Raw genomic sequence first — 25,046 nt, 5'->3', positions numbered from 1 at the left:
GTTTCAGACAAGAATGCAGTGAAATGAGTTTCTCTCAAACTCCTAAAATTTGGAAGCAGTTTTAATATCTAAATGCAGGTTTTACTGAGTCAATAAAATAAACAAACATGCCTTCCCTCCCCCCACACCTCAACTCATGTAATGACTTTTTCCAGAAATGTGACAGGAATCAAGAGATAATCACTTAAAAGTAMGACTGGGTTGGCAGCAGGTAACTATTCTCATGGTGCTCTACCAGCACCACCAGCCTCTAGACTTCCCTCATAAATTCCCATGCAAGGTATCCGTGATCCAACACACACGAACTGCAGTCATTCTCAGAGGAATGGAATCTTACTGTCCTTATATTAGAAGAATTAGTGGAATAATAAATTACATTAATACTTCTTGCTAGATGGTTCCTCTCCTGTCATCCCCCTGGCTGGTGGAAGCTGCTGCCTCTCTATCCTGCCCAGCCCACAAGACAAGACTGCAGCAGGAAACCACACTCCTGCTTCCACTTAAATTCTATGAGTACAACACAYATGAGATTTAATAAATTTGGTACAACAGCTCATTGAGTCTTCAGGATACTCTGAAAGAGGAGTATTTAATAGGCCAGTACCTTTTAAAACAAGATAAAATGTTCWGGGAAAAACATGAAAATACCTACATTTTACAAGTGCGTGAGATGCTTCTACTGTTACCTAAACAGGGCCAAACATTCTGAACCTAAAGCCATTATTTTCTTTCACTACAAGGTAAAAAAAAATTTAAAAAGTCACACACACACAAAAAAAAMMAACACTACATTTAAGCCTCCTACAATATTACCTATTTCTAGATTTGCCAGACTACTTTCCTGTAGTTAGATGCTTGACTATAAAGAACTGTAATAAAATAAATAGAGTAAAAATCAGTTAAACAAAATCTTGGTGTGTTGAACATTTATTCATTTAAGAGGTTAGCTTCCTTCAACAGTTATTGATACAGAGGAGGGCTGCGGTGTAGGCATTGTTCTGCTGTACAAGTCTTCGGCATAAAAATATTTTTATACAGGTGGTGATTGATGGTGTTCCATTTCTAGTTTTTAGCTTGCTCCTCTGGAAAAATGGTCTGATACCTGCGAAGGCTTGCTCTTTTCTCCCCTTCATTGCTTGGAAAAAAAAAAGTACATTGATACAATTTTTCAAATGTGGGAGTTAGCATAATTCCGCTTGCTCTCTTCAGTGCAGAGTGGACTGAGATTCTGTCTGAATTCCGATGAGCGAGGGTGGCTGCTGGCCGCTGCCTGTGGTCAGCACGGGCCGGGGGTTGAGACGAGGAGGCATGGAATTAGCGGGGCGGATGAGCGGCGGGGGAGGCTGGTTTAGGGTCGGCCGCGGCTGAATGAATCGCGCCTGCTGCTGAAGCGGCGGAGGCTGGCGGTGCAGAGCGGGAGCGGCGGGAAGTGCTGGACGAAGTAACGGGGGCGGCTGATTTAAAGCTGCCATGGGAGCGGCAGGTGCCGGAGCAGATGCCTGTGCTGGAGGYGAAGGGCCTAAACACTGAGTGGCCGGAGTGCTTTGTGCCTGCGCAAAGGACAAAGACAAGACCGCGTGAACAGCCAGCCCGGCCGGGACGTGACACGCTTGGGCTGCCACTGGCCACTACACAGGAAACAGCATTTAAAAAAATAAAGCCAAARAACTGAGAAGTTACTGAAACGAAATCGCCAACCAAAACATTATAGACAGCAGAACTAAAAATATTTACGAAGCAAGTCTTCTTCTAGAACAAGAAGTGTATTTTAAGACTAAAACAGTAACGTGATCGTCACTATCAAAGGTGCAGTCCTGCTCCCAGCTGGTTAACGACATTGGCTGAAGTTCTATGCAAGCTCATCATCATTCTTTAGAATGCGGTTTGCCACTCCACACCAGTTAACCTTATATTTTATCACTAAATAAAATGCTGTTCCTCAACCCATGCTTACTTATTTCTGGTACACAAAACACACCTCATCTTCTTCATCAGTGCTCTTTCCTGATGGCACATTAGAAGTATTTTTTGTGTCCTCCCCTAAAGCAGAAGCATCACCATTAGAAGCCAGGGTTCCTTGTTCCGCTTCCCATTCCTGCAATACCTCCTCTAAGTTAAACCGACGCCTGTAGTTTACAAAGAAGTTCTTCACTTGGCCAACAGTCTTGTTGCCAATTACATCTGCAATAGCTTGAAAATCTTTACCATATTTTCGGACACCTGGAAGGCAAAGTAAATAACATAGCTGTGAAGAATCAGTCAGACACAGCTACGTGTGATGTATTTATAGAGAGAACCTATGGGACCTGCAAACTGAGGACTCACTAATTAGGAGAACTTCTCAATTAGGAGAAGGCCTCAATTTCCATTAAAACAAAGTAATTTTTAATAGCACAGCTATCAGCATACAAATCAAGAACTTTATTAAAAAGTCATTACCCATTCTTCTTAAAAGATCCTGGCTTACTCGCCAAGCCTCTCAACCTAAAACCAGAGATGCGGCCTCTGACAAACACAGTAAATCCTTCAGTGCGCTCACATTAAGGGCAGAAGCCTTGACCAGCTCAAGAGGGGAGAAAGGGTGACCAAGCATGTGTGCATAGCTGTAAACAGAACATAATGCTAGAAATGTCAAACATTGACAGCTCCTTCAGGTTCCCTCCATGCCAGCTGCCTGCAGATGATTCTTTCCCACAGCCAGTGAGGCAGGCGTGGCAGAGGGCAGAACAGGGGGACACAGTTCACTAAATCACAATTTACTGCTCATTCCTGCACTTGTGATATGCTTTACTCAGGCTACACAGAGCAACTGGCAAGTGTTCATCTCACAAGTCTGTTTGAAGCTTTCATTCACCATTCAAACCGGGCAGAAAAATCTGGGAGTTTGGAACAACCACCTTGAAGAATGTAAATATATGTAAGCTACTGGTGTCTGCTTCAACAGACAAGTCTCTGGCCCAATACAAGCATCCAGGATTCAATCCCCTACTGAGAAGCAGCCTGACAGGTGATCCTTGCTATGTTCTTTTCATTAATTTTTGCACCAACAGCAGCAATCACTCCCATTTATGAGCACTTCAAAAGAAAATCCCAACATATATTTTAAGTATTTCTAAATCTACATTTGCATACAACACAAGAAACTATTGAGTGCAATATTTCAGTTTTTAACTTAAAATTTGAATTATAATTAAAAAATTTATTGATTTTGTTATATTTAGAGTGTGTTGAGTTATTGCCCTCTCCTGCTCAAGAAAAAAAATCTTCAACCWCTCTTACCTCCTAGAACACAGCTTTTAGCTGCACAAAGTATATTGTTAATTACAAGTGTGAAAAAGTTTGGAGACTTGAAGAAATAAACCAATTTTGTTCCAGAGTGAGTAAACAGAAGACTCATTTTTTTCCCTGTGAGTTATGCATGAGTGAATKACAATTTTACTTCTCCTCTGAAGCTTCTGATAGCTAAACTCATTTGAAACATATTACAGGGCTTAGAGGACAGGCACTCTTTCTCATTACAGGAAAAGAAATTTATGCCTGATTTCACGCCTCACTTTCAGAAAATGAAGCAAAGTGTTCAGAAAGTGAGAGTTGTTTCAAATCTGAAAGCTATGTTCCTTTTCAACTTAATTGTGAAGAGTGTGACCTTCAGTTTGTTCTGCTCCTTTATACTTTCCTCATTACTAGGCACTTCTGATGTGGTAATGCACACTCCCTGCAATTTAAAAGAAAAGTTCACCTCCAGGACAGTAACAAATTCTGCAGCTGAAGCTGATGTTTCAGCTGTCAAGAGCCCAGCTACATTATTTAGTATCTTTTCTGGGGCGTACAAAGGAATACAACCCTCCTGATTGCAGAAACCTTGGAAAGATTTCAGACTCACGTGGGAGGGCATGGATCCAGGCAAAGCAAAGACAGGCATTTGGCTCTGTGCTTTATCAGCTATACAAGCTATCAGCTATACTCCTTAAGAGCTGTGTGCGCCCACGAACACTGCCTGCAGTATTTTAGTATTCTTTGTCTGCCCTACCATTAGCACACTTACTAATTTATAATGAACGTGAAATGTCCACTGCAATGTATCTCAAATGCTGTACAATTAGTCAAGTGAACAAGGTGCCCACCAGAACAAAGCACACTTCTGTTTAAAAACTAATTCATATTTTTAGTGATTTCAGCCTTTTATATGCTGTCTATACTTCTTTTCTCCCTTACTCTGCAAAATCACTGAGCCTGTTGGCTAACTTTAACACAGGTAGTCAACACAGGTCTTAAAGCTTGTTATTTCCATGCAAACAGCTTGAAAACAAGGTATCTTGCCTTCACCTAGAACTCAAAAGAACCCAAAAAACCTGAAGAAAATAAAATTTCTTTAGTTTGGCTACACACAGCACTACTCAGTTTGGATTATTTTCAGTGTTTTTACTACTGCTCTACTACAATCATGTACTAAAAGCCTCTCAAGCTACAGAAGAAATAGAGAAAATTCACTGCATGTTTATGAAACTTTAATGTATAAGGTGATGGCCTATCAGTAAGAGTTGGTGCAAGCCATCATCCCTGTGAAACATCCCTTTCACATTACTTATGCATCCTTATAAAARTTCAGTGCCAAACATCACCCAAATTATTTCTCACGTGTTTAATCCATTATTCAATAAAATTAATTTTATTAGGCTGATGAAAGTGAAGTTCAAAAAGGATGGCTGCATAGCCTCGCTTCCCATGTATGGCTTTCTCCGAGCTCATTTGAAAGCAGCCCAGATCACAGGAATCCTTCWAACTCTTCAACACTTCACCCAGCAGCAAAGGTACACTGGAACACGTGCATGCTCCTGATTACAGTRTTTCATCTTGAATGTCTCTCTTGGACAAACTCATAAATCCAAGTTTGATGCTGTTTACACTGCTTAATGTTGCACAGCACAGCAAACACAAAACATTAATCAGGGTGCAAAGCAATATGACACGGCACCACAACRAGGCAGAAATAGTTAATGGGAGCTGTAGTTTCACTGGGATGGGATTGCAGTGCTCCTGGCAAGGCAACTGTCTTATGTAGAGTTAGATCTTAATTGTCCCAACTGTTTTTCCTTCAATGCTATGTAAGTCATACACTGCTTTTCAATGCACATTTTGTTGTCTTGAACAAGTGTTAAAACATTTTTGCAATTGCATTTTACATGGCCAAGATCTAAGGTTGAAAATAYGATCATGGTCATACATCTCTATAAATAAAATTTGTAACTTAAGGACACTGAGTGAAGAACTAGCCCATTACATCCAACAACTGATAAATTATATTGCAAATATATTGGCTCAGAGATTGTAAGGCTGAATCTACAACCCCATTGCAGGCACCCACACTGCTTTTAAGATTACACACAGCTCTATTTTAAGGTAAGTTTTCCCATTGCCAGTAACTGAGGAGGGAATCTCTTGAGATTAGCCTAAAGATAATCAGTTTTTCATGTTTAGGAAAAACAGTACCCAAATTATATTATTGCAGATTATTTTTATGATTTCCATGGTTAGATTTATTGTCCAAATTCAAGGGAAAAAATTGCATAAGTGCCACCTACCCGCTTAATGCTTATGATTTCTGTAAAATTATTAGAAGCATATGCCAAAATATACCAATACATTTAATTAAATAAACCTATTTTGAAGCATACAAACTAAATGTCCCATGTTCAAATCAATTTTCAAGTCCAAGCCTAATGCACATTGTGGAAGTTTTTAATACAGCAACTGTGGTGACCTTCTAAAAACAGTCAGAGAAAAACACAGCATGACTCCCTCATGCCTAGAGTCTACTACCTCAAGCAATTACTCTGAAGCAAGAGATCAGGGTCCTTAGCCTGAGGGATGGGAGGTGAATACCCACAGTGCCCTCATTCCAGAAGAGAGAGTGAGCAGTAGGTAAGGGAAGGATAATTAGAACACTTCTTTCTTGACATAAAGATTCCCTCCCATTTCCATTTTATACASTGACAAAGGAAGGGCACCATAAAGGAAACAATACATATGAGAAGCACAGGCCAATGAAAACAGATTTCTTCCAGAAGGCCAGATGTCTCACCCCTGCTTAAGGCTGACTACCTTGATAAAACATAAAACATTCCCTAGAGACAGGAAGACTAGAACTCTTCTCCAAAAAGTCACTACCAACCCTCACTCTCGTTTGTCCAGGCTCCAGTTTATTTGTCTTGTTCGTCACAGAGTGCCATAGCTGAACAAAAGCTGAATGTATTCTTCTCACTTCCCAAACTGTTGCTTAGTGAGAACTCCAATAACTAAACTATGAAAAGGCAAGATGGTTTGAATCCTTTCATTCTAAGGCAAGCACAATAACCCTGGATTTTCCCCACTTCTCCAGCAAGCCTTCTACTTACTAGACTATCACATTAGAGACAGGCATCTCCCTCAATTGCATCTGGGAACAAAATACTGAAGTGTTTGGCAATAGTGTGAGAATGAATTTAGGAGAGARGACAGTTTGGAGATGCAAATCCAAGCCTGAGGCATGTAAGTTAAAAGGCATGATTTAAGACACACCATGTCTTTCTGTATTTCCATTCACACTCCAAAATAAACTTAACTTTAGGTTCAGTCACCTGACTAATAAGTACCAGGTATGGCATACCTGACAACTTTACACTGATACCCTGATCCACAGAATATTTTATACTAAAACTCARTCTCTCATTTTCAAGGTGGAGACTGCAGAGGGATAAAGCAGAYAGATATATAACTGAGCTATTATCTTTATAAAGATGATCCATATAAATGAGTCAATATATAGACAACACATGTTTTCAAGACAGCATCTCCAGATAATTCCCTTACATGTTCCTTGACTGGGCAGTGCACATTATTCAAAGAGTCAGTTTTCCTTCATATAAATGAAATAAATGCAAATTAGCTGCATGAACARCCTACTAGAAAATGCTGGGGCTTTMGCCCAGTAGGRCTGTTAGTCAAACATCCGTATCCAGCTCCAGACTCTTAAAAGGCCTAATGGGTAGACACCTGCCTTCATGAACAGAGAAAAGCAAGTGTAAAACAGATTTACTTCTGCTTTTTCCYACTTCAGGAATATGAAGATGTCTTAAATGCTTCAAATTTTATTACTTTAACTATTGCTTTAGTCTTCCACCTTAGAGAAATGATTGTACAGTGATTTAAAAGATGATTGAAGGTACTAATACAGTTGTTAAATCCTGCTTAGCTTTTCTCTTTGAAATTTAACATGGGTAACAGAAAGCCTAGTGTCATGTTGCTTGAATAAATGCCCTAAATATTCTCAACAGTTTTGCTGCTTTCCTGTGACCAGATACAAGTTTTGATTTTCATTAGAGGGAAATACAAACTTAAGCCTGAGTACCTCTTTAAATCCTTAGCATCAGATTTCAACTTGCTGCTACTGTTAACATACCTTGTACTGCAAGAAGCTGCTCTTCTGTGGTCCAACGGGCATTGATTTTCTGATTAGACTATTAAAATTAGAAAAATGGCACGAAGATCATTAAATTGTTTCAACAGCTGCATCAATGCGTTTTACTCACAATACCTTTTGCAAAATAGGTTAAAAACTCTCGCTTATAAGCCATTAAAATTTATATTTTCAGATTGTTTTCATGAAGAGGACATAGTATTTATAAATTTGAGCTTAAAATTATGCCAGTAGTTTTTCCTCTGTTTTACTAAAGTTCTTAGTATCAGCTATATAATAACTAACGCACAAGCTAATGATCTTTACGCAGATAAAATTTGAATTTATAGTAACATTTATCTAAACTGTTTGGACTTGGTGTTTAGAGTRTTTTACATTCATGTTATGTTTCATATCCAAGCCTTTAAAACAAGCAAAGAGAACATGAGTAATAATAGATAATTCATTTCAGATGCCAAAATGTGTATTGTGTCATGTTTTCACATAGTACACAGAATTTATTGCTGGCAATCTACATTACCTATTTTTAACCCAAAACCCCCATGTATCGGGGCTCAATTTCAGCTCCCCTAATTTTCAACCAGTTGCCATTAAAAACCAGCCTACCACCAATTTCTTGTAACAAAGCCAGACTTCCCCCTGCATTTAATTTAATGGAKCCTGTTTAAGCTGCAGCTGGAGTGCAAACACTAGGTTGGAGCAAAACACATTTCTGCAGCTTCCCACTAAAGTAAGTACAAGGCCACAAGTTTTAATAYATATTCTGATTTACCTCAGGAGGTTTGAATTCTTCAATCCCGCCTTCCATTTTCTGTTTAAGTGCACTGTTTACTTGCTTAGCATTTTGAACCTTGGTCAAAAACAACAAAGTTAATCAGCTCCACAAAGAAAGTTGGTCACTTTACACATTTATCTTCACTAGGATTGCCACAAGTGTACCTCCTAAGTTAAAAAGAGAAATATTATGGTTTAAGGCTTCACTACTTTTAACTGTTTAAAAAAAAATTACAAAAACCAAAACAAAACACAACACAGTTTACTATGGAGAAAAAAAAATTAAGCCAGTCTTTCAACGGAAYAGTTTGTCTGTAAGAATATTAAAACCTGTTCACAACAAGTAAATTCTGATAAGGATGTATATGTTCTTGAATGAAAAATACTCTAGACACAAAACTTGATTCTCAGAAATCTGGGATGTATTGCTTTTATTACATTACTAACTTCTTCCTTCTCAAAAAAAAAAATTCATGAGATGTTTCCAGTTAGTTCTGGAAGCATTCTGACAGATGCTTTTTATCGATCTTAGATCACTGTGATTTTCTTTAGGGGGGATTCTCGTAATTATTTTAAATATTTCTTAGTTTATGATAAGGACAGAGCTTCCAAATTGTACATATACGTATCTATGAACTACTGAAACCTGACACTGATGTACGTAAGGTAGCATAGGTAAGAAAATAGTTTTTCATACTATGGTGCACAGCTATTACAAGGGTTCTTAAGTATGGACACAAAAGCAGACAACTCAGTGGGAGATTCCAAAGGCTGCATCTCTGAGATCACTGCAAGAAAAAAAAAGAGAAACACAACCTCAAGGCTGTAACTCACCTACACTTAGCCTAAAGAGTGAAACCCACCTATGCTATTTAGCCCCAGAGTCCTGCTGTGACAGAAAGAAGCTTATTTCTCCTGTAAAAGAATGTGAGGGAGCAAAAACCCCATGAAAGAAACCCTTTATTCACTCCATGATTTTGCAACATGGCAGCTCTACAGGGAAGCAAAAATTCCAGAAGACAAGCTTTGACTCTGTAGCCCCATCGCTCCTAGAAAGTAAGCATGCACATAACTGCTGTACCCTTAGAAGCGGAATAATTACATCTTTCAACTTGAAGTGCCAAAATTTAATTTCTTCATGCAAAGGATGCAGGCAATTTTCCTCTTAAAGGTGAAGACTACAAAGCTTTTCTAAATTTAATAAATAGAAAGCTTATCAATTCAAACAGAGAAATAAGTAGGCACATGATTTCCATACACTTCCCATACTTTCATAGTATRTGGGAAAGGACATCCAGAAAAAACAGCGATAATTTTAAGCATAACAAATGTAATTTCCTCTGCTCCGTTGGTTTCATTTTCACTTTTCATACAAATACTAGTAACAAAGTAAAAAAAAAACAATCAAATCAAACGTGACTTTGGATTTTTTTTCCATTCCCAAATCTGTAGCACTGTTTTAATGCTACCTCCTTTTTTTTTTAAGTAAAAAGTCATCTTGCTTCATTTTATCCAAAAGAGCAGATGAATGTAAAAAACAAAACCGAAGACCAGCTACTGTCCAGCATTTGTGGTGATAACTGTGGAACAAAATGAGGAAGACTCACATTAAAGAAGTTTCAGAATCTTCACAGATAATCTTCAAAACCAATTACAATCAGAACAATCTGAGATGAAAAAAAAACCAAGACCAATAACCCATGGTACCTGTCGCTTTAATGAGATTAGTTCCATATCCAGCTGTCTAAGAATTGTGTTGGCTGCATTGGGACTACAGGAAACAGCTATCACATCTTCCTGGGTCAGGTACATGCCTTTTGGTGGCCGGCATTTGGAACGCTGGGAATGGTGACGATGCTGCAAGCTCTGATATTCTCTTCTACCCAGACCTATTTTGCTGGTCTGAACAGGCTGCTCATTATTGCCCTTTAATTTACAAGAAATAAACCATTAAAGAACAGTGTCTTGTATACAACTTTACTAAAAAGAATGAAGTATCAGATAGCATTGTAATATTGTCATATTTATGACAAATAAAACTTAGAAGCTAAGATTCTCCTTTGCATGTAGTATCCAACTATGTCTTGCAGATGAACTCATGGAGCATACTAGTCATTTGCTGGATAAGCCTGCATTAGTCTAAGAAAGGTCAGTTTTCAAAACTTTTTTTTTAACATGACCACAAATACAATAAATATGACAAAATCCCAGTCTGAATACTATAACAGAGAGCAAACACTGAGAACCTCTTACATACGCAGAAGGTAAATAATATACATGTATGTATCTCGTTTTTAAAAYGAGTAATTGATGACTTAGACATCTATTTCTGATCAGATACCAAGAATTTGTGCAAAAATTAAGGGAGAAGAATGACAAAGTGAACCAGGCCAGGCAAGAATACAAAATGACATTTCTCCCTGCTGTGAGCACTCTACAGACAGAAATTGTGCTGTTTGGTTAGAGGGGTGGGGAGGGTTGATTTAGAAGACAGAGTATGGACATCCTCTTGCAGTCTTTATAAAAATCCATGTAATTTAGAAAACTTGAGCCTTTGTTATTTGCTTCTTTGGAGAGGAAAGGAATGGTAAAGAAGAAGTGAATACTCTATAACTGTTTTGATATGCACCTAAACATTTCAGCTTTGTCTTCAATGGGCACTGCTGCACAACTGCTACTCTGCATGTGACTCCCTCAGAGCAACTGAGTAGCTTTCCTAKAGACCAGGAGCAGAGACACAAAAATTACTCTCTCTGCAAGGATTTTCTAATTCAAAGCAATGTCTAATACCAGAAAAGAAAGAGGATTCAGGCTTTTCCCTACTTCAAGCAGCTCCCTACTGCTCCTCCCTGCTGGCATCCATGCATGTTAAGAGGAGGTGGTCATCTGATCACARTGACTGCAAAATGAAGTGCAGCAGCCATTATTATTATTATTATTATTGTTGTTGTTTTCTGGAGTAGGAGTACAGAGTAGCAAACAGTGTCTTGTTCTACTACACTTGATCTTCTGCCACGTTCTCTTCCCCAGCTAATACAACATCTTAATCCAGTCCACAGACTTCATGGAGGYCACCTAAAAAGCATTTAAGGTATGTGCTTTTCCTTGGAAAACTGAGGTAGAGCYTTACATCTCTGACAAGGTTAAATTTACTTCTGTCTGGTTTAYACCATTTGGGTTTTGGTTCTGCATTGCTCTTTCAATATGAAACTGCAGCTCCTGTCTGCTCAGTCTGGATTTAAAGTGAAAATACTCTTTCACACTTTTGTCTTGCCAAGACAGAGAGTTTAGGTTATTTTCGTTTCATCTGGTAACAGAGAGTTTCCATTGCTCTGTTCAAACAGCCTACTCAGTTTATATTTTGCTTAGGAAGTGAAAATACACAAATCCTACCAGAACTATTAGATCACAAAATTATCTTGTGCAGATCCAAACAGCTCATCAGAAACTACAAACCTATTTGTCCTGTTCCTAGAAGTCTATCTACACACTACATGTATTCTGGACTGCATGTAAGGACTCAAAAGATAATTAAGTAAATTAGTAAAACAGCCCATATTTAGACATGGCTGAGGCAGCAACTCCAATCTAACATTGTTAGAACAGCATAAAAGTAAAAAGGTGCCTTATCAGACCATGTGACATTTCAAGTGCTATAAAAGATACCCCCATGTTAAAAAAAAAATCTCAAACTCTTCCACAGAAAGGGGTAATTCTCCCTTTCTCCCCCAAGGCCAGCTAGATAAAGGGAGACATTGAAGGTCACTGCAAAGCTCAGAACAGAGACTAAACCTACCAGTTTCTTACTCAGTATCATTTTTGTTAGAAGTGCAAAGCTTTATTCATAATCCTAGATACCACTTCATGAGAGTGCTGAAGTTTTGCATAACCTCTTCTCCCATTCTTGAGAAGCATGAACTGGCTGATTTAGGAAAATCACAAATGCTTGAAGTTGATCAAAGAAACAAACATTTACACTCTTCAATGTATTTTTCTAGGCTTGTTCAGAGATAGCTTAATGTTTACAAGAACTCAAAAAAGCCCTAAAACCTGAACATAACCTGCACACAGCARTCAACTGTAAAGCTAACAATAAGTGCTCATTAAGACAAAAATCTTTCTCTACGTTTATTAGTAGAAAGCAYCTCAGTAAAACCACATATTAGTTGAAATGCATCACCTCACTGTGGCTTTGAAAAAACAACAAAGTTGTTCCTAGAAAAATGGAATTTAATTTAAAAATTCAGAGAAAACATTCTGATTCAAGTAATTCACAACCAGTAAAACTGTAAACATATTATCAAGACTGATAGAGGGCAAATACTGTTTTACCAGTTGTGAGAGCATATATCTCTTATAAAACCTGAACATCTCTCAGGGCACAGTGGAGGTAAATGGAAGATATATTCACAGCCACCAAATGGCAAAAATACACAATAAAATTTCTTTTAATGAGAATATGTCAAGATCCTGACCACTTAAAGACCCTGTGATTTCAGCAAGCTGCAAGCTAAACCTCTGTACTAAAACTCACTCTTCACAGTAACACATTCACTGAAAACAAACAAACTGACATTCACCATTAAGTTATCTGTTACCTCCTTTTTGGCTTCCTTTTTGGGATCATAATCACTATCATTTCCATCCATTGGATGAGCTTCTTCTACATCATCATCACTAAAGACAGATTATAAAAAAAACTGGTCACTTAAYTACTTTTTAAACTCAAATACAAGAATGTAACAAGATAGGACAGAATCATCTACTCGAGTTTATCTATTCTATGTACGTGGCATCTCAAAATTATTTGCAGTTTACAAAAAAAATGTTACAAGCATATTTTCTGTATTAAATTCTAGTAATTATTACGAAAACAAGCAATCYTAAACCATAGTTTCAAAGTTACTTTAAGCAGTGCTGCTGCTGCTGTCAAGAATTTTGGTGTCACTTTTCTTTAATTCAACAATTTGTGCCAGGGTGGGCAACTATATACCAAGGCCAGAAAAAAATCCTTTCATTTGCCTCATTAGTTTTAATAGACCAATTTTAAAACCACTGCACCAGGTGAATAAAACCCTTGCTGAAGTCTGTGGTGAGCATAAGGCAACAATATATGATGGGAAAACATGAACTGCTTTTTCACCAAAGTGCTTAAAATCTGGCAGCTTAGAGAAGGAAAATGAAATCTGATGAATTACATCGAAGAGGAAAGGTTAAAAAGAAAACAGTCAATTTAAGCCCAATCCAGTCATTCTGACAATATCATTTCTGAATAAATTAATGCAAAACCACACTAGAATTCCTAGTTATTACCAAAACTCCCCAAACTGCTATAGTAAAACCAAACTGATTTTAGCCTTTTCTTGCGTTGATTTTATGCCCATCCTGTATTCCTATATTCCGTCAGCTTGTATGCCCAAAAGGTGCTTGTGCCTTTGAATGCAACCCAGAAGAAGGGGCAGGGGCAGCGGCAGCTGGGAAGGCAGCGTGGGCTGTTCAAAGCTGCAGCTGCCACGCTGCCCCTGCCTTTGGGAGCTCAGCTCACTGCATGCAGCAGAGTTACATTGCTGCTGCTTAGCCAGCTCGGGTTTGTTAGCTTAGGCAAACAGCTCTCCCTGGACTGCCACCCCTTCTGTGACTCCTGTGATTTTCTGGAGTGAATTGGTGGGCCTGTGGTCCGAGAACCATGAGGCAAGCACCAACCAGCTGGGCGCCAGCAGGGAAGAAGTGGCAAGCGCCCCTCCATATCATCCCGGACTCCAGAGAAGCCAAGTCGGCCAGAGGAAAGCACATCGAGCCCTCTGTTTCATCCACARTGAGGAGAGGACTGCCTCCAGGTTTTTTCCACTGTTGCCTGAGCAGCCACATGGACTTTTGTTTCTTTTTCCCGGGGACAGGAGCCGCCATCTTTTCTCTGCACCACGTCCCGAGCAGCTGTGGTGGGGTAGGGGGCGGCRTGTGTTCCAGGAGTTTTAAATATCCAACAGTTACTCAGTTGTTTTATTAAATCTGTGTCCTGTGGGCACCTTGTTTTGTTAATAAACTATTTTTCTCTCCACATTCGCCCAAACTCCTGYTTCATATTGGTGAGAAAAAATTATCAAACTTTTTCACTTCAGAGGAAACRTTTATCCTGTAACGTTTCTCTCTGAAAACATTATCTCAAACTGTGACAAGAAACAGGGTCACTAAATAAGCATATGAAATTTAGATTTCAGGGGTTATTGAAAATTATGTATAATTTAAAAGTCCTATTTTGCTTCAGTTAGGCAGTTTTCTACAGATATAAAATTATAGCTTCCAATATAAACATAGATTCCATTACTTATACATGCAACACATAACACCTTTTACAAGGTGCAAGTTAATACTCAAGTATATAAAGCACAATGTAATTTTCATTTCGTAGTAACTGAGAGAAATGCTATGTCCTTCTAKGCAAGAAAGCAAAACTATTTTGAGCTCTGTCTCTGCCTAAGTATTGTTTTATTACAAAACTTTTTWTAAAGYCTCTTTTTAGGAGACTTAGAACTGCTATCAGTCATTCTCTTTACAGTGGTTGAACTTTCGGTTTTAACCCCTTATTAGTCAAAAATACAAACAGACAAATCCCCAACCCCCTGACACCTACAAAAACACCCTCCTGCACAGACAGGAATTAAGACCTGAGGGYTTGTAAAATCCTTGTTTTTACAGTAATCCATTAAAACTCTCCCATTTATTATTACAACTCACAYAGACTGGCATGACAAAGTTCTTAAAGCACAGATACCCAACCTCTTGCTAAAATGAGAGACATCACAACAGGGGCTCCGACCTAAAACGCAAGGTTCACACTGAAACAAYAGCAAGAAATTAGTCCACATCTCTACTCAGGAAGACTTCAATCTCTGGTCAGCAACTTAAGAACATAAAACTTACCTGTCACCTTGATTATTTCTATTGGCTAGTTTTCGAGCCTGACGGTCCATCAAACTTGTCCTAGAGCGAGTTTTTTTCCAAGAATAGTAATATTTTACAAGGCTTGCAATGGTCTTGTCTGGGAGCTAAAAGAATTCATCAACATATTAACACTTCTAAAAATTAAAATTCTACCCACAGTTATAATTCTGTTCTGTTTATAAATATCTTTAAATGATATTTTAAATGCATTGATAAGATAGAAAGGAGGGATGCATTCCATACACATTTTTAAAAAGGGGCAAGGCTTCTGTTCATTAGAGTGAAAAAGCTGTATGTCCAAGAGACATGATGAAATTAAATTAAACCTTATATTCAAGGTTCTTCCTGAAGCTTTTCCACACAAATCAACATGAAATTTTAGCCCAACAGGAGCCTTTGCTCTTAGTGCATCTGAGCTGTTTAATGCTTCTGATTAAAATATTACTTTACCATTTGCTGGATCCTGTGAAAGCTCTTTCCATGGAAGCTAAATGCTTGTTCAAATAGGACTTTATCTTCAACSGTCCATTCATCGGGGAAAGGAGTGAAATTGGGGAGATCCGCAAGGGACTTCTCAATATTGTGTTTATGCCAGAACAACATGCCGAGAGCCTTTAAAAAGAAACAGTCCCTCTTTGGATTTAGTCAATTTTCTAAAACATTGAGACAAGTTAAATAAAAACAGGCAATTTATTTATTTAAAAGGAAATTTGACTATCAGAAACCCTTCTCAAAATGTATTYACAATTTTACTGGCTATTTACTATAGGTTACAAAATTCTCTTTGGAGACAGTGGGCACATCTGTACTTTATTAATGGTATGAAAGCCAATTTAAGGTTGGCATGGCAGCAGTAATTCTAGAGCAGCATGAACTAGGCTGAGAGGCTCAAATCTGACCTGCTTTCTTACTTCACAGGCATATAGCACCTACACAGTTACTTATAGGCCTTTATTACCAGCCTACRCAAAAAAAAGAAAATAAAAATACTTTTCAGTAGCCAGAGGATCATCCAAAATGCAAGTCTGAAAGTTCAAAGTGAGAGTGGTCTTTCTACAACTCCCCAATCTACAAATAACAGCACGGCCACTTCCAAGTCACGTGCACCTAATAATGAACGGAAATTTAAATACACTTTTTWATATAATTTCATTTCTTTTGATTTTCTAAAAGAATTTAGTGTTCATTAGACTTTCTGCCAGAGAATCACTGACAGATTTGATGCCAAATATGGCATGGGATTTGGGAAATGTAATCTACTCAGTTTCAASCATACAGTGCAGACACGATCACCAGTTGTCTCTCCAACCCCCTGATTTCACATCTTCCAACAGCCTGAACACAGCAAACCTCTGTTCTGGTTAAAATGGCAAGTAACATGCAACTCTTGCAAAGATAATTTCTATTCCACTGTGACGAGTCTACAAATGTTTTGGACTGGAAGTTATTTTGAAAATCCATCTCTTGGAGACTTGAGATCCATCAGTTCCCCGTCTTGCCCAACAGAAGTCAAGGGATAAACAAGCAACACCAAAGCACAGGTATTTTGGACATTGTAACACTGGCAGCCTCTTTGTCAGCAGTTGATGAGCAAGCTTACATCCTCCAAAACTTGATCATACAACTTCTTTTCATTTGTACAGCAATTTTTTTTTGCAATAGGTAATCTCGCTTCTACATAGTTTGTAGAAAATTTACGAATTTAATTTACKAAGAAAATTGCAATAGAACTACATGCAGACCAGCAATGTTTTATCCTTACTTTTTAAGGAATACTGACCAAAGGTCAATACATAAAAAGTGAACTTATTACTTTCAGATCTAAAATTTGAGTCYGTTCTCTTGCCTCTGAAAAAACCCACTCAACTGAGGTTGGTTTACCTTTTTTATAATGACAGAAACCKTTTCAGTGCCATCCCTATCAACTAATGATTCAAAATTGTATTGTATTTGCATTCTAATGTTAAACTTTAGATTTGTAAGCTGCTTCCCTAAGAAACTCTTTAGCTAAATATACACACACAATTGCATGACATGCCCAGTGTATCAAAAAACATACCAAACCTTTCAAAAGTGCACATTACAAGCTGAGCATGTCATGAAAACAAAGAGCTCAATCTTTTGCAGAGAATCCAGACCACAACTGTATGCAGATCCATTTAACTGCAGTGTTTGCTGCCGTGCCTGAAGAGAAACAGCGTTAATTAATGGTAACCAAGGGGAAAAATAAAAGAGATGTGTTATAGTTTTATGTTTAAAAAAAAAATCCTTTAAAGGAGCACTCTCATTCCATAGCACTTACCTGTTCCACATTGTATCCATGTTTTTCCTTTGCTATTGCTATATATTCATCCACTGTAACAAAGCAATGTCACAATTATTCTTTAGTACTTTTAGCTCTGCTCTATGACAGAATTAGCCATCTTACATGGGAAAAGAGTGWCCACATGCTTTAAAACACTGCATAGACCCAGGTCCCCCAAAATGTTAAATATATTCACAGCTTTATTAATAATAGATAAGCCCATTGACTATAACTGAACATTTAATTTTATAAACTTTTCACACAAGCCAGTTCTGCTTTCTTTCACATTTTTACTACCACAAAGCCACAGAGGCTCATAATTTATTTATTTAAAGCAGAGGCTAGCTGGTTATGGAAAGGCTATGCCTTTTTGGAACCTACTCCTGGGTTAGTTTTAAATTGGACTACTTCTACTGCTCATATTTCCAAACATGTTGAAAATTAAAGCAAGGAGATCCTATAGAGATTCTATCTGTATAGGATTATGAATAGCCTCAACATTACTATAGCTTTAAATGACCAATATTGATTTTAACTATGACACAAAGTCAGTTTTAATACAAAGTATGAAAATTCAATAATTAGGTAATGAAATTCACAAATAACATTTTAAAAATCATATTTAGCAATAATAGAGCCAGTTTTGAGTTGAACACTTTATATAATTTCGAAATTAAGTCCTACTTTTTTATTTTTAAACAAAAACTCTTCCTATTTACCTTTAGGAGCTCAAAATTAAGTGGCATCTAAATAGATGAAAGGAAGCATGAYCAAGAAAAGGAAATAATCATATCCTCTTTATTCATATGGACAAGGGCTATCCTTGCCATATTTTGTTGCGGCAAAGGGTTAATTATACTTTAAAGGAATAAAGAAAGTGTTTAATAATCACAGTTGTATTTTATTTTCAACTGTTCTGCAGTAGTTGAAAGTGCATTCCCTCAAATGCAGAAGGACACAAACCCCTAACTACTGGTATTAGGYAGAAACTGTCCAGAGGATGAGGTTCTCATGGCTGCATCCTCAAAGTTTACTCCCCTATTTTACATATGGGAAACTCTAKCATAGRAGACTGGTTTAAACTAGATTAAACMGATAATTGATCACATTTAGTCAGATCACTGCTGTATTTCRGGTCACTTCTTAAGGGAGAAGATGTTTGGTTTTTYTTCGTATGATAGTAATAACAACTTCCCCTTGAAGTGGGCCTCACCACATCTTTTCTGAATTCATCCACTGCAACTCCTTCTCCCAGAAATTTAAAGCAGCAAGTTCCTCATGTTCAGATACTTTATTCTTTTATTAATAACAAAAAGGTTTCACAGACAATGATTACGATMATAATATAACATGGTGTGATTAGAAACAAAAACTTTACTAATATAGGAGAAGGTCATCTTTCCTTTACCTGGAGTTCTCTAAATAAGATAAAGAGAAGCTTTGTGTTTAATTAATTTGTAGTTTCACTGTGTGTAAAATAAAGAGTAAACAGGCACACCAGAARCAATTGTTTAGTTTACTTAAGCACCCCAATTCCCAAGCAGGCAAGGACTTACACTTGGCATCGGGAATATTATGATATGGAGACCATACAAGCATCCCTCCATTATCTTTATCAGTGTATTTTGTGGCACCTGTAAGAAAACAATTAAGTCTCAGTATTTATTAAATAATTATGATCTAGAGAACAATTATGTGACAGTAAGCAAAAGAAGTCCAGCTCAGCTACTAAGGGGAGGGGGAAAAACATCATTAATTCCAAATTATCTCCTTGAGACATCAAATGGCTGAATTTGAACACTACTCTTGCACTGTTCAAGTATAACTAAACATTAGACAGTATCCTGGTTACCACAATTAAACCACTGAAGTGCATTGCTTAAGTTGGAAAGAATCTTATCTAGTTGCAACCCCCTTGCCACAGGCAGGGACACGYTTGAGGTTGCTCAAAACTTTGAACTCTTTTAGGGATGGGGYATCCACAACTCCTCTGGGCAAACTGTTCCAGTGTCTCACCAATTCACAATGAAGAATTTCTCTTATATCTAAATCTACCCCCTATAAAGTTGGCAAGGATACAACTTTGTCCTCCTGAAGTTATGACTGTCCATTAATACTCTCACATTAGGAGAGGAGTACTAGTGGTCATTTAGGCTACTTTGAAACAAACTAATAAAAACAGATAAGAGGTAGAATACAGCTACCATCCCTTTCAACAAGGAACTACACTAACAACTATGCCACAAACAATTCTGTTCATCTCCCTCTGTCGCCTTTTGATTTTTCTAACTATATAATTTTAATACTCATGACCAACCAAATGGCACAGGTGTAGAAAGCAGTTAGATGTTAAAGTAATATTTTGTTTTGGTTTGTTTTCCCCCACCTCAGTGTAGCAAGGGAAGCAATACAAGTTACCCAGCCCATCAGGACAGAGCAATACTTCTCTGCAAATACTGAAGCACGAAATCAGAGTATATAATTTCTGAAAACATGCTGTAAAAGAAAACTCCCCAATACTGGAAAAACATTAATTCATAGTTACTTTCCATTACTATTTCACAAATGTAGTCTACGACATAAACCCCCTTACAATTTATTTGTTTACAAAAGTTTATCTTGCTAAGAAAATACTCAACAGTCAGAGGATTTATACCTAATGTCAGTATGAACTCCTTGAGTAATCACCCTCAGAGGAACTTTCATTGCATCCTTCTTGGAGAAGAACAGCTTTTTTTATTCAGTGAAACAAGTAACTTTTCGCTCAATTTTAAGCTTACACACTTTATATTTAGGCTCTRCATCTTGTTTGAAGCAAACAAAAACCCAAAATCAATGCTTTGGAAAAAAGAACAGTGCAGTCCCTTTAYATACTATGTTTTGTTGCTCTTCCCTCTTTAGTTTGGCAGTGTTTTGTATTTGCTATCATCTCTGCAATCTTGATCCATCACAACTGTGAACTTGAAAACAGTTAATTAGAAAAACTAAAAGAACTCATGTGCCTTTCCAAAATGAGATGTGTAAGACAGATAACCTAAATGCAGCATAAGCTCTGTAACAGGTTAAGAATGCACATACACTCATAAAGCAGCATTTTCAAGGCACAAGCACTACTAAACTCTGAAAGGTTTTTGGTACACAAGAACAAACTCCTTAATATAACATTCCACTTTAGAACAAAAAAGCATGACRTTTTTAGTCGTTAGGAATGCAATACTTTATGAAGAGCAATGCAAGCATGTTACAGGCACAACATTTCTCTTGTACACTATTTTTATCACAAGTAAAGGACCACTACCCTGCACTCCATTCTAACTAATGATTAGGAGAAAGCAGGACCACCAGAGAATGTTAAAATTTCAGGTTATGAGCAAGAAATGTCTAAACTTAGGATACCTGCAGACAAATGGATATCATGGATATTATCAGGTATTGAATACTCGAGTACTAAAGTGAAAGGAGTTAGTTTCAGAGTTCTTGTGCCTGCAGGAGATCGTGTATGTGGTGACACTCCCCTCCTGARATCCCACCCTCACATGACAAGCAGCAACCACCAGAACATCCCTTTTCAAAGCAGTGCTGTTTCCCCAGCAGGAATCAGACATCTGTTTCCATTCAGGTGGCACCTTCACATCGCCAAAAGGAGGGCAAGGGTGACAAAGGAATAATAAGATACATACAGGCAGCTTGAAGTATCTGCCCTCATCACGGGATGTCCCTAGCTGTAGCACAGGGATCTCTCCATCTCCATAGGCAGGTCCATGACCTACCTTCATGAGAACTGCTGCCTGTCCTTGGTGCCCCAAGCACTCAAGTGAGCAGCCCTAACCCCCAGAGAGACTGTGTTGTTCCTCAAGGGCAACGTGATCCTTGTCTGCAAGATCCATTTTAACAAAAGTCAGGGGCTGGAAATACCCTGAAACATGTTAACCAAAGTGTGCTAGAAGAGTTGTAAGACACTGTGGAGGAGAAGGACCAAGCACTATGCCTGAAGAATAACAAGTGTCCCTCTCCCTGAAAAGCACATCCAAGCCACTGAGGAAGAGGTTTTCTGTACTTCACCTGCTGCACCCCTCTGTCAACGCCAGTCAGGAAACGGAGCCAGCTAAATATGACACACAGGCACTCTCCACCACTTCCAGAATAGGGAAATTACAGCAGCCAACTCTCTAAATTGCAGCTTTACATTAGAAGTCAGGTACACATAGCTGCTGCAGCTCTGAACATGACTCCAGGTACTGAGAATGTAACTGATCATCCAGGAGCATACAAAACACATTGAGGCCATCGTAGGGCAGCATGACAATCTAAAAGTATGTTGGTTTCCAGCATACAATGTATCATCCTCTGTTTAAGACTAAGCTTTGAGAGTAGGAACAGAAACATGGAAACTAACCGGAGGAGCCCACAAATTTCTAACACTAGGAATTGGAAATCTTAGTAAGTGAGTAAATGAACAAATAAATAAAAAAGTCCCAAATAAAACAACCAGGGTATATGAGGACAGATGGCACGGAATAAACGGAAAATGTTGCATATTTCACCACACCACTTAATAATTTCAATTTAAGAAAGCCTGTTWTCCTATTAGGAGACTAAAGGGAGAAAAGTTGTAAGGACATACAGAGAAATACATTCCTAAATGACCACAAATGGTATAAAACAATCTCGTTAATAGCCCCAACTCCATCTTTGAGAAGAAGGTAAGTGGGAAGCAAGTATTTCAGCATTAAGTAAAAAAAAATTGTACTAAAATCTCTATGAATTCTAAATCTGAGTAGAATAAAACTTTTCTAGCAGTTACATGTGAATGACACAACAGGGTGGTGCATTCTCTACTGTGATTTCCAAAAGAATGCAAACAGCCCGCAATACAAGGACACTAGCTTTGTAACATCCTGCTGGTTCTGTAGGTGGGTCAGAAAGTRCAAAGCAGAAACATTTTCACCAAGAATATAACATACTATAGGAAAACCAGGAGGAAGAGACAAAAGTCTGGAATCCAAGAGACAGCATGCAAATTCAGTAGATAAAATAAGAATCCTAAGTTTCCTTATTAAAATTCTTTCTTGCAGTGACAAAATTTCTCTCATTGCAGTAAAATTTGGTGACAATTAAAACCACTATTCCCTTAAGCTCTGTCTGAAAGTCTGCTTGTAAAATGAATATGGTGTGAAGGAGGGCAAGAGAGTATGTTTAAACTAACTTCTCCTAAYTGTTGCTTCCAATCACAATCCACTTCTTCCATGAGACACTGAGAAACTCATGCACTTTTTCTTTAAAAAAAATATCTTGTTTTATACATAAACTAAGTTTTAAAAAAATGTTTACTCCCATCACAACATTAATTGTGAATATTTTGTTCCTCAGTGTATTGTTGTAGAGCATTGCTTATGGCTATTTTTCAACACAGGCCAAGTGAGATCCAGGGACTGGTATTTATTCCACTCATTTTAGTACTCTGTGTTCTTATCAAGGCTGACCTTGTGTCTTAGACTTATGTCTACTTTTACCCATCATTGATTCCCTTCTTCCACTTATTCATTCATGGGGCCTAAAGAACAGCACTCAGAGCACCACAAATAGATGCATAAAGTATCTGGTAAGTACTCAAAAACAGAGCATTAGAACAATTGCAAGAAGAAACATAATAAAAAAGAATCAAATATAATACCATGCCCATATATACAAACCTAGAACTACAAGKGAACTTGTTACCTCACCTGCTACAGAAAAGTCAGCTAAATGTAGCTATAAGAGCACAGATTTTTGCCCCTCATTACTACTATCTAAGAAATGATGCCTCAAAACTCATCAGAAAATAAACTCTACCAACACACCAAAGAGATGAAAGCATGAGATCTTGCTGAGATGTCCTCAGATAACCAATCCATTAACTTGGTAAGTGCTGTACTTTTACACTTGATGGACTTTTTTATTTATTTTGCAAGACTTAGACGTTCCAAAATAACGCTTCTCACCTAATAATCAAAATACACATGCCAAGAAGGACAATACTGTGCATTATACCTCTAACTCAGGACTTAATAAAGTAACATTTCTATCATTAAGGTAACTGATAAAGTAAGTAAGTATCAATACCAGTTATTGGGGAAAGGGGCATTAATTGAGTGCCATCCCCCAGAAACACCTAGGAGCTCTAAAAAGTCTGGTTATAGGAGAGCATAAAATTAGTTCTGTAGTTACTAATGCAACAATGCTATTGCAAATACAGTTTACAAATTGAAACCACAGAACCTCAATTGTCCTACAAGGGCTGAAGAGTCCTTTGAATCAAAAGACAAACAAACACTAGGTGTTTTTCTAATTTAAGTGGCCCGTTGGAAAAACAAGCCCAGGCTGCAGGTTATGCAGCAACCACCGTTTTTATCTGTGTCTATTTTTATGTAGGCAATGTAAAAATAAAGGGTGCAAACAATTAGCCTTATTAACAAAGAGAGCKAGACTACACGCTCCTTCTTAGGGGAAAGGCATTCCCTTAAGCCAAGATCACACATCCATCTAATCCCACCCTCGCACTTTCCTTGCCCCGGCCTTTTCTTTGGCCTGCTGGGACTTGCGCCCATCCGGAGGGGGCTCGCTCCAGCCTTGGGAAGCGCTATCAGAGCAATCCTCTTCCGGGAAGAAATCATCTGACACCCATGGAGTCTGTCTGGAGAGCAGCAAAGTAGACTGGCTTCATTTGACCACTACAGCAAAACCGAAAAAATGCTCCTACAGTCTCTCTGCTCAGTGTAGTAAGGCAAGGCAGCATTCTAGCAATTAACTTGCTAAAGCTGAGTATCAGGCTAGGCAAGCGTACCCAGTATTCCTCGGGGCGGGGCTGGGGGGCGAGGAAGGCGGAGGAGAGCAGCTCAGCCTGCCACGGCGGGGCCAGCGAGGCTACTACAGCACACAAAACCAGGAGCAGGAGTTTCCCACCAAGCGCATCTTCCACCCAGCGCCTCCAGCACGCAGCCAGGTCTGCTCCGCTTCCGGCAGGGCGCATCACTTCCCACCCTCGCCCGACAACATCCATCACCCCTCGTCAAATATTTCTTATGGTTATMGGTTWAAGAACGGGGGTTAAAAAAAAAWTTWAAAAAATTCAACCTTTTTCTGCTTCACCGCCTCCCGCCGGATACACATATTGCGGCCGATAATGAAGTGAGAATCCCCCACCGCGCTGCCCCCCGCCCCCGGAGCGCAGATGCTGCCCCGGCCAAGCCTCTCGCCGCCGGCACCGGATCGCCGACACAAAGGCTCAAAAGCAGCATAAATACAACCCCGCGGCCGCCGCCGCCGGAGAGCGCCGAGCGAGCCCACCCCTCCCGCCTCGGGAGATGTCAGGTTACAGCCGAAAAGCGATTTACCGGGCTCGAAGTCAGGAATGCGCGCCTGGTATTCTGCTCCGACCCTCATTCCTACATCTGCAAGGCAAAGGGGTGAAGAGAAATTAAGGGCTAGAGTGTCCCCGGGCGCCGTCCCAGGCTCCCGCCGTGCGGCGGGCGGGCGGGCTGGCGGGCTGGCGGAGCCCCCGCCGCGGCCGTGCGGAATAAGCCACCTCCC

At 38.8% G+C, this 25,046-nt stretch overlaps 1 protein-coding gene across 6 annotated transcripts in view; it reads right to left on the bottom strand.

The window, feature by feature from the left end:
- Positions 1-6: 6 nt before the first annotated feature.
- The window catches only part of RCOR3 (REST corepressor 3), a 25,699-nt gene continuing 659 nt past the window's right edge, over positions 7-25,046 (bottom strand). The window contains exons 2-12 of one of the 6 annotated variants that reach the window (XM_057365080.1): positions 24,851-24,907; positions 19,034-19,111; positions 17,475-17,527; positions 15,623-15,784; positions 15,152-15,276; positions 12,811-12,907; positions 9,938-10,156; positions 8,229-8,306; positions 7,439-7,496; positions 1,979-2,220; positions 7-1,550 (exon numbers count right to left, since the gene is read on the bottom strand). In XM_057365080.1, the coding sequence (XP_057221063.1) occupies positions 1,206-1,550; positions 1,979-2,220; positions 7,439-7,496; positions 8,229-8,306; positions 9,938-10,156; positions 12,811-12,907; positions 15,152-15,276; positions 15,623-15,784; positions 17,475-17,527; positions 19,034-19,111; positions 24,851-24,907 (1,514 nt within the window). In that variant the 3' untranslated portion in view covers positions 7-1,205. Of the gene's footprint in view, positions 1,551-1,978; positions 2,221-7,438; positions 7,497-8,228; positions 8,307-9,937; positions 10,157-12,810; positions 12,908-15,151; positions 15,277-15,622; positions 15,785-17,231; positions 17,303-17,474; positions 17,528-19,033; positions 19,112-24,850; positions 24,908-25,046 lie in introns of those variants that run through there. The other 5 variants (XM_057365081.1, XM_057365084.1, XM_057365085.1 and 2 more) reach the window with 5 other exon arrangements.

The sequence above is a fragment of the Malurus melanocephalus genome, unplaced genomic scaffold (genome assembly GCF_030028575.1).
Source record: "Malurus melanocephalus ecotype Western Australia unplaced genomic scaffold, MMel_1.1 scaffold_48, whole genome shotgun sequence".
Taxonomy (NCBI): domain Eukaryota; kingdom Metazoa; phylum Chordata; class Aves; order Passeriformes; family Maluridae; genus Malurus; species Malurus melanocephalus.
This window is presented reverse-complemented; position numbering and strand designations above follow the sequence as displayed.